Here is a 14,755-nt window from a genome sequence, read left to right on the forward strand (position 1 = left end):
AGGATGACTAAGAGGATGGAGAAAGTGGCTTGCTGTTGGGCTTGTTTATGCCAGCAGGGTTGACACAAGACGAGGAAATTGCAGGCTCTTTGCAGCCCCATTTCCACTGCTGGCTGCCAGAGATAACAATTCCACTCTACTGTATTTAAGGGCTTCCTTTTTCAGACCAGAAGTGAAAAGTTACTCTTAAGAACAGCCCTGCTGGATCAGGCCCAAGGAGGCCCATCTAGTCCAGCATCCTGTTTCCCACAGTGGCCCACCAGACGCCTCTGAAAAACCCACAGACAAGAGACAAGTGCATGCCCTCTCTGCAAATGGTATTCAGAGGCATCCTGCCTCTGAGGCTGGAGGTGGCCCGTAGCCCTCTGACTAGTAGCCATTGATAGACCTCTTCTCCATGCAGTTATCCAAACCCCTCTTAAAGCCATCCAGGTTGTTGGCTGTCACCACAATTTGTGGCGGAGAATCCCACAAGTTGATTATGCGTTGTGGGGAAAAGTACTTCCCTTTGTTGATCCTAAATTTATTGACAGGTTTATGGGATGACCCCTGGTTCTAGTGTTATGTGTGAGAGAGAAATTTCTCTCTCTCCACTTTCTCCACACCATGCATGATTTTATAGACCTCTCTCATGTCTCCTCACAGTCGTCTTTTTTCTAAACTAAAAAGCCCCAGGTGTTGTAACTTTGCCTCATAAGGAAGGTGCTCCAGGCCCCTGATCATCTTGATGAGAGACGTGTGAGCATTGTAAGATATTCCCCTCAGGGGATGGGGCTGCTCTGGGAAGAGCAGAAGGTCCCCAGTTCCCTCTCTGGCAGCATCTCCAAGATAGGGCTGAGAGAGATTCCTGCCTGCAACCTTGGAGAAGCCGCTGCCAGTCTGGGTAGACAATCCTGAACTAGATGGACTAAGGGTCTGACTCAGTATATGGCAGCTTCCTATGTTCCTATGGTTCCATCTGAGAACTGAGTTAGATGAACCCTTGGTCCATCTTGGAAAGAAAACCAGACCTGATTTGCATCTGCATGGGAAATAAATGAGAGCACGAACAAAAGCTTCCACAACCCAACAGAGAGGGGTCCCCACCCAGGAGGCCCCGGAAGCCTGTAAGGAGAGGCACACCATCATTTCTTGCAAAATGTAATAATTTTATTTAGAGTTGCCCAGCTCTCTGAACAGTGGTGGGGTGTGTGTGTATGGACAAAAGGCACCACATGCCCATTTGCTAACACCTTCCCTGTGAGAAAGAGTGAAGCGTTTTTTGCATAGGTTTTCCTCTCCTGGAAGGAGGAAATTGTAACCATCTTTTCTCTTAGAAAAAAATTCCACGTGAACACACTGAACTGCCTTAGCCGATCTCCCAAACCCATGGTGCCCACAGCCCACCTGTGTTTCTCTTTGGTTTTGAGAGTAACTGTCCCGCGAGGCAACCCTGCACACAGCACCGGCGTGAGAGCGTGGCATTTTCTCAGCTGCCCCCCACTTTGGCGAGAGCTTTGGGAGAAGACTCACGGCAGGAGTTGGCCAGCGTGGGTCCCCGGGGGCAGCTGGACTTCAACTCCCAGCAGCCACAGTGGCCAAAGGCAGCAACAGCAGGGTCCAAAGGGCTGGCAGTGATGGGGGCTAAGTGGCAGCTGGGGGGCCGGAGAGCGGCCGGAGGCCTTTGGGGCTGGGGATGATGGGGGCTGAAATCCAGCAACGTCGGAGGAGCCGAGTTCGAGACCCTCTGGCTTGCGGCAGCCTTGCAGTCCAGCAGACCACAGCACATCCAGCCTGAAGGATATTTACCCCTGGGGAAAACCATTTCTGGGGTCCCCCAGCTTGTGGCAACGGCAGCTTCCCAGCAGATACAACCAGTGGTCCAGACGATCGTAATCCGCGTTCGGACAAGCGTCCTCTCCCCGTCCGCTCTCCTGTTTTATGCCCACGTGCGACAGGAACAGCAAGGTGGGAGGTGCCCTCCGTGATCGTGTGGTCAGCAGCAGCTGGATCGGGGGGGGCCCCTCCTCCTCCTCCCGCAGCGAAGACCTGGGCGCAGCTGCTGGGGTGGAGCGAGGCCCCCGGCCCAGCTGCTACTTCCCCCGCGGCCACAAAACGAGAACATGCCCAGCTCCCAAACGAGGGCAGGAGAAGGCGCTCAGAAGGGCAGGGCAGGGAGCCAAGCACCGGAGCCAGGCGGAGAAGCTGACTTGCCTTTGAGAACAAGCACACCAGCACCGGGGGGGAGAGATTCCAGCAGCCTCCCCCGTGTTATGAAGATGCCGCTGGGAAAGGCGGAGTGACAACGGAAACATCCCTTTTATGCCAAGGGGGCGTCAAAAAGCCACAGTGAGCAGGGCCAGGAATCCCAGTTCCCCCGTTGCGGCAGCCAAGCTGAGCTATCCTGTGCTGTGGACATGTCCTGTCCAGCTTGGCTGAAGTGCCGTCTCTGCAATCTGTTCTAACGTTCTGCCGAGGCACAGGACGCTGGTGTGGGGGTGTGGGGGGGGCAGGGGGTAGGGGCTTCTGGCAGTTCTCTGCCCCACACACATTTCTGTCACCGTCACTAAAGGAAAAGAAGCTGGAGCTTTCCTTCCGTAGGCAGAAGGCCAGTAGCCACAGGAATGCCTCTGGAGACACTGCTACGGCTTGGAGTCGCCGCCTTAGAGGTGGGCTTCAGCTTATCTCCTGGCAGCTGAGTGGCGGGTTAAGCTGCCTTTTAAGGTCCGAGCGACAGAAAACTGACCGGCTTCGCCCCGCTCTCGTGCCCTAGACCCAAGGACTGGGTTCCGGCTCCTTCCTGCGGCCCCCAAGGCAGGCACAGAGGAGCCTCTCTCTGCCCTGGAGGGTCCTTCTCCTTGTCCCTGGGTTGGCGGTCTCCCCTGCTCCAGCAGAGCTTTACTCACGAGGAGGTGGGGTTATCCATGGTGGCCAGGAGATGCGCGATCTGGGCGCGCTGCGCACGTGTGAGGTGCTGCGTCATGTGGATGATACAGTCTGTGGCAACCTCTGGGTTCGCCTGGATTAAGCTGTGGGGGACACGGCCGGGGGGGGGGGGGGAGAGAAGAGACCAGAAAGTCTGGGTGCTGGGCTGACTTCCCACAAGACAGAAGCCCCCCGCCCCACCCAATGGCCTGGAGCATCCGCGGCACTTCAGAGAAACCCACCACTGCTGACAGAGGATGCTCCCAAGGCCACCCACCCCGCACCGGAAAACGGCTTCCCCTCCACTCACTTCCGGATGTGCTTGAGGGCGTAATCCCGCTTCAGGTATTTGATGTTCTCCCGGATGGCCGACTTGGCCCCGTCCTCCTCCTGAAGGTGCTTCTCCAGCCATTCCACCACCACTTGGTTATTGTCCCAGAGGTAGCCCTGCAGACAGACAAGAACACGAACCCAGGCCGGAGAGCGAGTCGGGAGGGAATCGGAAGGGATACGAGAAGCGATTCACTACATGTGGCATGCATGTATATATGCGCGCGCGCGTGTGTGTGTATTTTATTTATTTACGTTTATATATTTAGATTACATTTATCTATACACATTATATATACAAACAGCGAGCAATTCAACTCCGCCCCACAAGCCTCACTCAGCCAACCTTCACGGCGCCTTCCGTCTCCAGGAACCAGCGCCGCAGCATGGACTGGATGTGGCAGTTGCTCAGCTCGCTGTGGGCGCTCAGGATCTCCGCCTTCACCACCTCCTCCAGCAGGAGGCGCCGCAGCCGCCAGTAGAAGAACGGACGGGCATTTTTCCACTGCAGAACATCCTGGGGAGGCGGAAAGGAGTTGGGTTTCAAACCGGTTTTCATTTCCTCAGAGACCCACGCTGCATCGTCCCAAAGCGAAGGGCTATTCCGACGACGCCTGGCCAAGCTAGGAGAGCACGACAGGGAGGAGGACGCTGCGACACGCTTGACACACCGGCTCCACCTGGGGATCTTGGGGACCCAACACTGACGCCAATGTGGTTGGCCAGCCCGGGCAGGGAGAAGCAGCTGGGGTGGCCCCCTCCTCTCCTGTTCATCGAGTGAGGAAGGAGCCCTTTCAGTCACTCCCCCCCACCCCACGCAAGTCAGCTGGAGATGCTGGCAGGCAGGCAGGCAGCAAGAAGAGCGGGAGGGGGAGAATAACCATATAATACAACACAACTGGAATATTTATATACCGCTTTTCAACTCAAGTTTCCAAAGCGGTTTACACAGAAAGAAAGAAATACGTAAATAAGATGGTCCCCGGTCCCCAAAGGGCTCACAGTCTAAAAAAAGAAACCTAAGAGAGACGCCAGCCACAGTCCCTGGAGGGACGGAGAGGGCCAGTTGCTCTCCCCCTGCTCAAGAAAGAGAGTCGCCACTTGGAAAAGGGGCCTCTTTGCTCAGTTAGCAATAACAGGTGTGGGGCCCTCCAAAGCCCCCTTTGTTTGGTGGGGCCTGGGGTGGCCCGTGTCCAGAGAATGCCACCTGCCCCATTAGAGTTATGCCCCTGCTGGACACAAAGATTGTACGCTGCGCTATGGGGCCTGCCGAGGTCCGGCTCACCATGGAATTCCGGCTGGGAATCAAGGCAAACCCCTCGCCCTCCAGCTCCCCTGTCACTGGGCTGAAGGATGCTGCGGTGCCCCTCCTTGGCCAAGCAGCTCAGGCCGAGAACGGCTCGGCACCCTGCACCAGCCAGTTCCCCAAAGGCCGGTGGAGAGACTTCCCCAGCCCCTTCCGTCTTCCAACTTCACTGCTGGAAAAGCCTCCACCAGCCCCACCCACAACTTTGCTTCCTCCGAGACTGTAGCTGAGCAAGCCCCAAGGCAGCGGTCCGTGCAGCGCCCCCATCCCAGAGTGGCATGTTTTCATCCCCGGCTCCCCCAAAGCAGCTCCGGCTAGCAAGGGTAAGAGGCACGCAGCCGGGGTGGGGGGAGGATCGGTGCTTAACTGAAATGACTCCTTTCTCCTGCATCCTTCCCGGCGTGTCGTGGAGGTCTGCAAATTGCACTGCCACCTGGTGGAAGATCGGCAGGAGATAGTCCTCTCGCCCTTGCAGCTGCTTTTCCAGCTCCTGACGCTGCTCTTTCGAGAGCTCCGGAGAACCTGATGGTCCGAGAAGAAGAGAAAAGCTACTGGGGCAGAAGATCAAATGTTGCTGTAACGCAACAGCCAAGTCTCCAGCTAAGGCAGTCCACAAACTCTTGGGAGGACAACTTTAGCCATAAACGGCACAGCCAAACAGTGCCAGGGGGTATGAAAATCCTCTTCTCGCTGGCTGCATCCAAGAATTCTACATCCTTTGAAGGGGCTGGAAATGCCGTTCTGTGCAAAGCCATCCAACGCGAAGCAGTCCGTTTAGGAACACAGGAAGCTGCTTTATACTGAGCCCAGTATACCACCTGGCTTAGTACTGTCCACTCTGACCGGCAGCAGTTTCTCCAAGCTTTCAGGCAGGAGATGCCGCCAGGGATTGAACCTGGGACCTTCTTGCGTGCAAAACAGATGCTCTCCCACTGAGGTACAGCCCCACTGGGGGGCAGGGGCGGGGAGAGAATGAATGGATGCAAGCAAACCGCCCCCCCCCAAAGTCTCCTCTTACCCAGCTGCTGCACAATCCTGGCACAGGTGGCATCAATCCTCCGCATGGCCTTGAGCAGCTCCTTCCTCCGGAACTTGATCTCCACGGTGCCTTCAGCTTCCAAGATGCCTCCCCTGGAAAGCAAAGCCGTTGTGGCAAGAAGAGGGGCAGAGCAACACGGGAGCCCCCTGCGGCCCTCCACAGGGGCCTCAAGTACACGAGACCCGGAATGTGCACCAGGAACAAGACCGGCTGGGAGGGGGCGTTAGTAGGTTAGGACGCCTGCCTCACGGATATCGTCCCCATCCTGAAGCCCCCTGCCCCAAGCAAGGCCAGTGAGGAGGAGCAGGAGGAGCAGGAGCAGCAGACCCAAGAGGGCGGCCCCTACCTGCTCTCTTTGTCCGCATACAGCTCTACGCAGAGAGGATTGATGGTCGGGTCAATCACCACCCAGGAGCCGCCCCGCAATTCGGCTTGTGGGGGGATGTAGACCAGCACGGGCTGCTTGAACTGCCGGAGGCTGTCCACGATGTACGCCCCAAACTTCAGCACCTGGTCGTACATGTCTGCAGGCAGAAGCAAGGAGTTAATGCCGCCTCCCAGTCTGCGGAGCACCCCAGGACCACAGCAGGGGGAGAGCAGGGAGGAGGAGGCGGCGGTCACCTTTCATCCCACCCGAGAATCCCCGCCAGTTGGCAAAAACCAGGAGCGGAAGGTGTTCCCGGTCAAAGTCCCGGATGGCCTGGGCCGTTTTGAAGGCCGAATCTGGAAACCAGACCTGGCCGGCTTGCTGGATTATCTGGGGGAAGAGAGAACAGAAGTTGTGTTGGGCCAGCTGGCCGGCCTCTCCAGAGAAAGCAGCCAAGCCTTGATTTCACATGGCGTCAGCAAAAGAGGAAGCAATAACGGTCAGGGTCTTTGGAATGGTGACCCAGGCCGAAGTCAGGATGTGTGGGTGGGCAACCCTTTCCCTAATACATGCACCGGATGCCATCACCCGACCCACAGAACAGTCTGTTACAGGGAGCAGCAAGGGCCAATGAAGGGACGGAGCTCAATCATAAAAGAGCTTTGTGGGAAATCCAAGCAAGTGTGCTACGATGCAATCCATTCTGGGTTTGACAGGAGAAAAGAGAAACGCTCTCAACCTTTGCTTCCGATTCTGGGTTTGCCGGGTCGGCTGGTATCGCTAGCTCCACAGTCCGGGTCTCAACAGCTATCACGCCCACGGGGATTCCGCCCAGCCTGCAAGGAGTTCAGAGGGCGGGGGGATCAGTTTCTAAAGCAGAATGATTTCACCACTGTGCATATGACTCAAAACGTGAGTGCTTCTACTCCCAGGATGGCAAACATTTGCATCTTGATTTCATTCAGACATTTGTATATATCATACTAACCCAATGTGCATATCTTGCATGAATTATTCTGTTTCTCAGAAAGCCATGCTGGGGGCGGGGAGGTGGAAATCCACAACACTGATACCCCAAATCTGAGCACTGGGAAATCTTGGTCAATTCTCCTTTTGACACTTCCTCAAACCTCAACTATAAAGGTTCAGGATTATTTCAGCCTCCATAATGACTAGAAAATTAGAAAGTAATACTTTAAAAAACCCTCTGCAAGCCAAGAATCTTAGGGTGCCAAGCTCTGCACCAGAAACAGAAACATGCGCACGCAACGGAGGGGCACGGGGGTGGGAGGGGAAGGTACTTGTGCTCCCCATTAAGGAAGGCCCATCATCTCTCACTTAAAGAAGCTCTTTTGAGTTTGTTTTTAATTGCATGACGTTTCTAGTCCTTATGGAGGCTGAGATAGAGGCTCTAGCCTCAAAGGAACCAAGGAAAATACTTCTGCCCCCCGCCTGCTTCAAGTACCTGGCTCGACCCACCACCACCGTCTGTGCCCAGGGCTGCATGATCTCCATGAAAGAGCCGTGGTCAAAGAAGCCATTCTGCCAGGTCCCCTTGACGGCTGGAAGGCAAGACCACATGGAAAAACACAAGAGACTGGACCACGCCCTCTTAACATGCCCTGCGTTGGTTATATGCAAAACTGAGAAAGTCTCAGAGCAACCAGCGGGGTCGAACTTGCAACTTACTGGGGTGAGGTCTCCCCGCCAACATCCACCGAGGGTCATAGGGGGCTTTTGAAGGGACAAAGTCGATTTCTCTTTCAATAGGGTCACTCGTGGCGGTAACAGGCACCGAGCTATGATTGTCCTGCGAGAAGAAAAGATCTTTTAACAGATTCTCAGAAAAGCAAAGCAGCTGCACTTTCCTTCTTGCCTATGCAAGTAGCACCCTCTTGTGCCCACGAACCTCTGTCTGTAAGTCTGATGTCAAAGTATTGACCCTTTTAGTCAATTAGTAGACAACCAGCTAAATATCCAATTTTCCTGGCCCAGTGTACCTTTGGCATGTACGACAACCACTGCAAGATGGTATAAACGCCTTCGAAGTCGTCCGGGACGGTCACGTGAGAGACGCCATTGTTGTGCATGATCTGCATCCCTCCTAGCTGGTTGTTGGAGGTGTACACTTCACGGCCCAAGACCTGGTCCAGAAACAAAGTCCCACCCAGCGCCATCAGGCATGTCCTTCTCACAGGTACCAGGTCAGAGAGCAAGCTTTGAAAATGACTAGGGCGGGCAGGACAGTCTACAGCCTATGATGGGGGTCCTCAGATGTTGTGGGACTACAATTCCCATCATCCCCAGCCACAATGACCCACATAGGCCATTGTGGCAGGGGGCGATGGGAGTTGTAGTCGCACAACATCTGGAGACCCTGAGGGTGGGGACCCTTGGCTTACGACATCCCTTTCCCATAAAACACCACAAACTGGGGGGGCCCTTTTTAGCACTCCTCTACACAGAGCTAAGGACATGTGGAAGCATCTGCGGGTTCAGAAACCTTCCCCTGCCAGCACCGAACCAGCAGCCAAGGAAAAAGGCTCCAGGCTGGAAGGCACTTGGTGCGTTCTCTCAGATTCAACCGAGTATTCCATGCACAGCAGAAATACACCAGCCTTTCTGATTCCTCAACCGTATGCAGCTTTGCTGGCCTGGAGTCTAATAAAATAATAAACAATGCTTTTCAACAAAACTTTTTCCAAAGCCAAGCAAAAAGAATGAGAAAAATGTTCCCTGCCCCAAAAGGGCTCGCAGTCTAAAACACACACACACACACACACACACACACACACACACACACACACACACACACACGAAGAGACACCAGCAACAACCATCTGCGGGGAGGAAAAAGGGCCCTTGGTCTCCCCCTGCAAAACGGGAGGAAAGGTGCTAAAACCCAAGCCCCACTGCTCACCTTATTCAAAGCGCCAGCTCCTGTAAGAATGATGTGGGAGTTGTCGACCTGGATCACCCGCTGGCCCAGCCTCACCAGGTACGCTCCAATCCCAATGGCACGGCAGGTCACCTAAGAGATGCAAGTTAAGGAGCTAGTATACTTGTGAGAAATAAAAGGCGACTAGCTAGCTTATGGGGATAGACAGTAATCATGCCCCACTGCTTGCATGACAGTTACTGGATGACTGCAACTTGCCAGTCACTTCCAACATGACTGCGAAACGGGTCACAAGCCGTACCATGCTAATGGTGACGATTCTGTCATAAGCGAGTGAAGATTCTCCAGCAATGGTGCCTGACGCTCTTAGGTTCTCCACGCCAAAGCCTTCCTCTTTACCAATGATATCGGTTATGACATACCTATGGGAGGCCAAGAGGGCCAGAAGACTGAGCTAGACAATGCAGCCCAAAGAGTGTTCCCAACGGTGCTTCTTAAGGCTGCCGTGCCTGGAGCAAGGTACACCTTTGACCCACCTCGACTCGCCGGCTTCCTCCATGTGTTTGCAGTGAACAGAGTTCATGGAGCTGATCCTGGTGTAATCCTGCGGGGTCAGGTACAGGTACTTGAAGCCCTTTGAGGAAAGATGGCGGACAGCATTAGCTGGAGAAACTGGGCTCACCGTTTTGAAGTATTACACTCAAGAAAGTGGGCTTTGGAGGAGGGTATTACCAGACTAGTCAAGAGGGGGAAAGCCAAGAAAAAGTGCTGATGTCAAGATGCTATACAGCCAATCAAATCTGGCTATGTGTCAACATCACTGAGGGCAAACAAAGCTAATTCAGAGTGCGGGCAATGCTTCCTGGATGTGGGAGCATACTCAGGGAGGAACATAAAGACAAAAATGATATGAGCCGTTTTTGGAAGGGCAGTATAGAAACTGAATGAATGAATAAATAAATAAAATAAAACAAAATAAAAACAAAACCAATTCAGAGCAATTCTTTGGGGCTGGACAGGGCCAGTTGCTCCCCACACTTAATAATATGAGGGTCCCCACTATGAAAGATGCCTCTTTGCTCTGTTAGTAGTGGACTACTAACCCACCCCACGTCCCAATCGGGGCTCTTTCTCAGTGTAAACAGGCTGCCCACAGCCTGTCCACCCACCTTGTAGGGGTCTGCAGGGTCCACCCAGCCTACTTGGAACATGTGCTTGATCTCATCCGCAAAGCCAATGCGGGCCCCGCTGTTGGCTGCAATGTATATCCTTGGAATGCCTTCAGCACGGGCCAGCTCTGAGGCCCGCAAGAAGAGGAGGTCTTCCTTGGGTCCAAATGACCCGATCTTGTAGGTGATGTCGTTGCTGAGGACAACAATGTCTCGGCCATTGGGATACTCGGGGGTTTTCAGCTTCATCTTGAAGGCAACCATTCCAATCTGGACAAGAATTTAAGAAGAAGGGGGAGGAGAAGGAATTTCTCTCTCTCTCTCTCTCTCTCTCACACACACACACACACGGTCAGAAATTATATCCTATTATTCTGTAGGTTCATCTACAAAACAGACACCAGTTTCTTTCAACGGAGGCAATAGCTTATTAGTTAAGATATTTATACACCGCTTTGCCACTGTGGTAGTGCCCAATCTGGAAAGCGCCAGATGTCCTCTCTCCGTTGTCCGGGCAGCCTTACCTCGTTTCCTCCTGGCAGCCTGTTCATCTGCACCAGCTGCCCCTGGGAATCCAGCACCAGTTCTGTGTAGGTCAGGACATCGGCAGGATATGCTTCTGCGGATCCCCACAACTTGAAGAGCGCCTGAGGAAGAACTGAGCAGTCAAGATCAAAGCCGTTAAAAGGAAGAGACCAACATGTCCATGCGCAAGAGGACAAATATATTTCGCAGAGCAGGATTCGCGCCCACTTTTCCCGCCATTCAATGCATATCTTTTTCTGACACCAGAAGTCCAGCACGAAGCAGTCCTTATGCTGCAACCCAAGCGGTGTGCAGCACTTCTAGAGAGATATTTATCTCCAAATTCAGGTGCAGCTTCATTCGGAAAACGTCTGGCCTGCCCGATTATATTTCCACTTCCACCCTATCAAATCTAACAGGAAGCAAGCAGAATGCGAATACGGTCAACAGAGTTGGAAACGGGTTAACATAGGTGTTGCTTCCTGTGGTGGATGCACCTCCTTTTGTCTCACCAGTGCTTCCAGTTAAACAGGGTGTGTAGGATTTATAGACATAAAAACCTGCTGCACCTGTTTGACCAGAAGGTGCAATGGCATAGGTGAACACACCATGAGCAGCACTCTCTCTTTGAAGCCACCTTTGACTCCCTAAGCCACAGCGAGGTAACCTTTGGCATGCCAGCTGTTGCTGAACTGTAACCCCCATGATCCCCAACCACAAATTATTGTGGCTGTGGATGATGGGAATTGTAGTCCAACCACAGCTGGCATGCCAAAGGTTCCCTACCCCTGCTTTAGGCTATTGCTAGTTGTCCCTCTTAGACTCCAGTGAAGACCGACAATTTGCACGCAGGAAGTTCTTTCCCTACCAGACAGAAGGAAAAGAATCCGTTTTCAAAAGCCACTTTGTGCTGCAAATGGCAAAAGCAGAGGGGCAGCAGATTTCAAATAATTACATTTTAAATAAAAACAAAAGCAGGCCCAGGGAGCGGCACTGAGCCACTCTCCAGCCCAGCCCAGCTCACCTGCCGGAACATCTCTGGGAAGTCGTACACATAGGTGGTCCCAAGCGACTGTGCCTGGAAGCGCTTAGCTTGGAGCAGGTCTTTGGTGACGTACGGAGTGTTGATCAGCATCCCGTGCAAGGGGCCCTGCTTGTCTCCGTAGGAGTGGAACATGATCTAATCAGAGACGCAACGGCAAGGGTCAGGTTCCTTTCCCTCCTCTGGCTCATTTTTTCAGTGTTTGAAGCAAAGCTATGTCAGACCTGGCCGTTCAGTTTGCCTTCCAGGGCTTGGACTCCTGAAGGCCAGAAAGAACTTGCGTGTTCCAACTCTGAATGCTGCACTTTCTAGACCAACCCAACAGAAAAAACAGCAGAGAGCGAGAAACCTGGTGGGCTTGCAGGATGATCTTGTAAGGGCAGGTCCTATTTTAGAGCTGAAACTATTTTATTATAGATAGTTTAAAACACAGAAGGGGCTAGGAAAAAAGGGGAACCAGGTTCAGGGAGCTGTTGTCCCTCAACTTCTCCCATCCCAGCCCAACATCTTCAGGTGCAAAACTCTTCCAAAGCTATAAAAGATGTTGGTAAATATTGCCTTAAGAACGGGCAAATTCTGCAGGCACTGAAGAATTTTCACCGCTCTGTATATGGCAACGATAACCGAGAGGAAGGCCAGAGCAAAAGAAAAGAATATGGCAGACGTCTCAACGCCCCTAGCACAGAAAGGCACTCACGTTGCCCGTCCTGGGGTCGTTGACCTCCTTATAGAGGCTGATGTCCAGGTAGTATCCTGACTCATCCGTAAGAAAGAGGCGGATGGGGACAGCTTGGGCGGTTGGCGTCAGGCGGATGTTGATCTTCACTTCGGCCTGCAGGACCCGGAGCTTCCACAAGCGGCTTCCGTAACGCATCACCATGGAGCGCACAGATTCCTCAATCTGGGGATGCACCAAGACAAGCCCCTTTCAGGACCCTTTCCTCAAATTTCCTTTCACTTTTAGGACCCTGTCCCAGCAGCGTCCCAGCCAAGGAAGAGGAAGCAGAGAGACACGGACCTTGGAGGGGTCCATGACCACCGTGGGGACAAAGTTGAGGAAGATGTGGTTGCAGTCGGTGCGGACGCCGGTGTTGCTGAAGGCCACCTCCAGCTCATCCATGGCCTCTAGGAGCAGCCGCTCCCCCTCGTTCTGCAGGTACTCGAAGGAGGCCTCCTGCTCCAGAAAGGGACAGAAGTGGGCAAGGCCGGCAGCAGAGGAGCAGCTCCCCAGCCCTTTGGAGGGGCCAGGCTGGCGGAGTGGGAGTCTAGCCACATCTGGGGACCCAAGTCTGAGAACCCTGGGCTGAAGTCCTCAGTTGTTCGCAGCAGGAACAAAGGCCAGCAGTTCTGGACTTGGTTATCAGGAGGTCTTGTACACACCTGCTTTATACCAAGTCAGACCCTTGGCCCACCTAGCTCAGTATTGTCTGCACAGACTGGCAGCGGCTTCTCCCAGGTTGCAGGCAGGAGTCTCTCCCAGCCCTACCTGGAGATGCTGCCACAGAGTGAACCTGCGACCACCTTCTGCATGCACAGCAGAGGCTCTCCCCACTGACCTCCATCCCCACAGCTCCCCCCACAAGTTCTTTCACCTTTGTGATCAGATCAGAGTGTCTGACGATGGCACGAACGAAAAACCGGTAGTCAGTGACCTCTGTGCCTTCTTCCACTTTGGCAGCCCCAAGGTAGAGGTGCATCTTGTGGTTGGCGCAAGGTATCGCCGTCAGGTCAAAGTTGCGCATCCGGTTCAGCTCCAGTTGGAAGGCCAGAGCTGGCTCCAAGTGGCGGTAGATGCGGTCCTCGGCAAACTGCAGAACGTGCCAGAAAAGTAGGGGAAAAGAGGCCCAACTGGACCCGGGCAGAGGCTGTCCTATGCTTAAGGGAGGGAGGGTGCTGGAATTTGGAAGAAGTAAAATTCACTTCAAATTTCATGGTTCCTGCCCAGGTGCGATGCATACCCTGAAGTCCACTTTGAATGGTTCGAGGGAAGTCAGAAGTCGCTTCATCAAGACAAGTGACATTTCTTAGGGGGTTTCCTGCACATCCCTCATTTAGAAGGAGTCACTACAGACATCACAAATAGCACCACAGAACATCTTACCTCATCTCGTGCTCGGAACGTGAAAAACTTTGGAAATTCCCTCTGCAACAGAAAGCAGAAGTCATGAACAAGGAGAAGAAAAAACAACTCTTCCAGATCAAGGACCAGAGGGGAAAACTGACCACACAACATTTAGCATTATATAATCCACCAAAGAGAGAATCTGACACAATGAAAAGCTAAAACTGGAAGCTGTAAGGCATTTGAGTCTTATACTGCAATTAAAAATACTAAAAGGTATGCACAGCACAGCTTCAAAACCTTTGTAGAAGGGGAAAAGTAAGGAGAAACTAACAAAAATACGTGAAAAGTGGCAGCAGCAGCACCACCACCACACACACACACACACGATGGTTTCATTCTCCAAAAAAGTAAATTTTGTGGTCAGAAAGTATTCTGACCCTATTGATGTTGAGCTAGCTTAAGTACAGCTACACTGTTTAAATGAATTTCAAAAGGTCTATCCCAAAACATGTTACAAGCTTAACATCCAACACAAATAAACTACCTTATGAACATTCTTTCAGTCTTAAACACTCAAAATCCACACGATGAAATCCCGTCACTAACCTGTTGAGTTATCAAAAATGTGATTCTTCGGAGTCCACAGTCAACAAGGATGCTGTTCTGTATGGGGGGAAAAGAACAAAAGAAAGAGGAACACGGTTTGGAAAAGATGGTATTCGAAGACATCATCATTGCCAGGAAAAAGGGAAGAAAGGGGTCCGATCTCCCATGAAACTTCAACATTCAAAACATACTTTGATCCCATCCAAGTGGATGTTAACGTTCAAATCAGCAGTTTAACTTTGAGTTACACCTCTGTGCCCATCAGCAAAGAAACGCAACTCCTGAGTCGGCCTTGTTGACCATTTAGTAAGCCTCTGGGAGTCACAAAGCAGGATATGGGGTTAAGCTTCCAGAAGAACCATTCAAAAATAGGGGGTGGGCTGTAACTCAGGGGCAGAGCCTCTGCTTTGCAGGCAGCATCTCCCCGTAGACCCTCCCCTGCCTGAAACCTTAGAGGGCTGGGGAGACTCCATGTAGACTGCACGGAGCGACACGGACCAAGA

General features: G+C 52.8%; 1 protein-coding gene across 5 annotated transcripts in view; it reads right to left on the minus strand.

The window, feature by feature from the left end:
* Positions 1-1,127: 1,127 nt before the first annotated feature.
* Positions 1,128-14,755, minus strand: part of ACACB (acetyl-CoA carboxylase beta) — a 40,364-nt gene continuing 26,736 nt past the window's right edge. For 4 of the 5 annotated variants that reach the window (XM_053279884.1, XM_053279883.1, XM_053279882.1 and 1 more), the window contains 22 exons: positions 14,253-14,309; positions 13,683-13,724; positions 13,174-13,389; positions 12,600-12,755; positions 12,279-12,482; positions 11,564-11,719; positions 10,539-10,661; positions 10,015-10,284; positions 9,382-9,479; positions 9,147-9,267; positions 8,867-8,977; positions 7,947-8,090; positions 7,636-7,756; positions 7,412-7,508; positions 6,686-6,782; positions 6,201-6,336; positions 5,926-6,103; positions 5,559-5,671; positions 4,908-5,062; positions 3,581-3,751; positions 3,215-3,351; positions 1,128-3,008 (listed from right to left, as the gene is read on the minus strand). In XM_053279884.1, coding sequence (XP_053135859.1) covers positions 2,882-3,008; positions 3,215-3,351; positions 3,581-3,751; positions 4,908-5,062; positions 5,559-5,671; positions 5,926-6,103; positions 6,201-6,336; positions 6,686-6,782; positions 7,412-7,508; positions 7,636-7,756; positions 7,947-8,090; positions 8,867-8,977; positions 9,147-9,267; positions 9,382-9,479; positions 10,015-10,284; positions 10,539-10,661; positions 11,564-11,719; positions 12,279-12,482; positions 12,600-12,755; positions 13,174-13,389; positions 13,683-13,724; positions 14,253-14,309 — 3,030 coding nt within the window. In that variant the 3' untranslated portion in view covers positions 1,128-2,881. Of the gene's footprint in view, positions 3,009-3,214; positions 3,352-3,580; positions 3,752-4,907; positions 5,063-5,558; positions 5,672-5,925; positions 6,104-6,200; positions 6,337-6,685; positions 6,783-7,411; positions 7,509-7,635; positions 7,757-7,946; positions 8,091-8,866; positions 8,978-9,146; positions 9,268-9,381; positions 9,480-10,014; positions 10,285-10,538; positions 11,450-11,563; positions 11,720-12,278; positions 12,483-12,599; positions 12,756-13,173; positions 13,390-13,682; positions 13,725-14,252; positions 14,310-14,755 lie in introns of those variants that run through there. The other variant, XM_053279886.1, reaches the window with a different exon arrangement.

Source organism: Hemicordylus capensis, chromosome 15 (assembly GCF_027244095.1).
Source record: "Hemicordylus capensis ecotype Gifberg chromosome 15, rHemCap1.1.pri, whole genome shotgun sequence".
NCBI classification, from domain to species: domain Eukaryota; kingdom Metazoa; phylum Chordata; class Lepidosauria; order Squamata; family Cordylidae; genus Hemicordylus; species Hemicordylus capensis.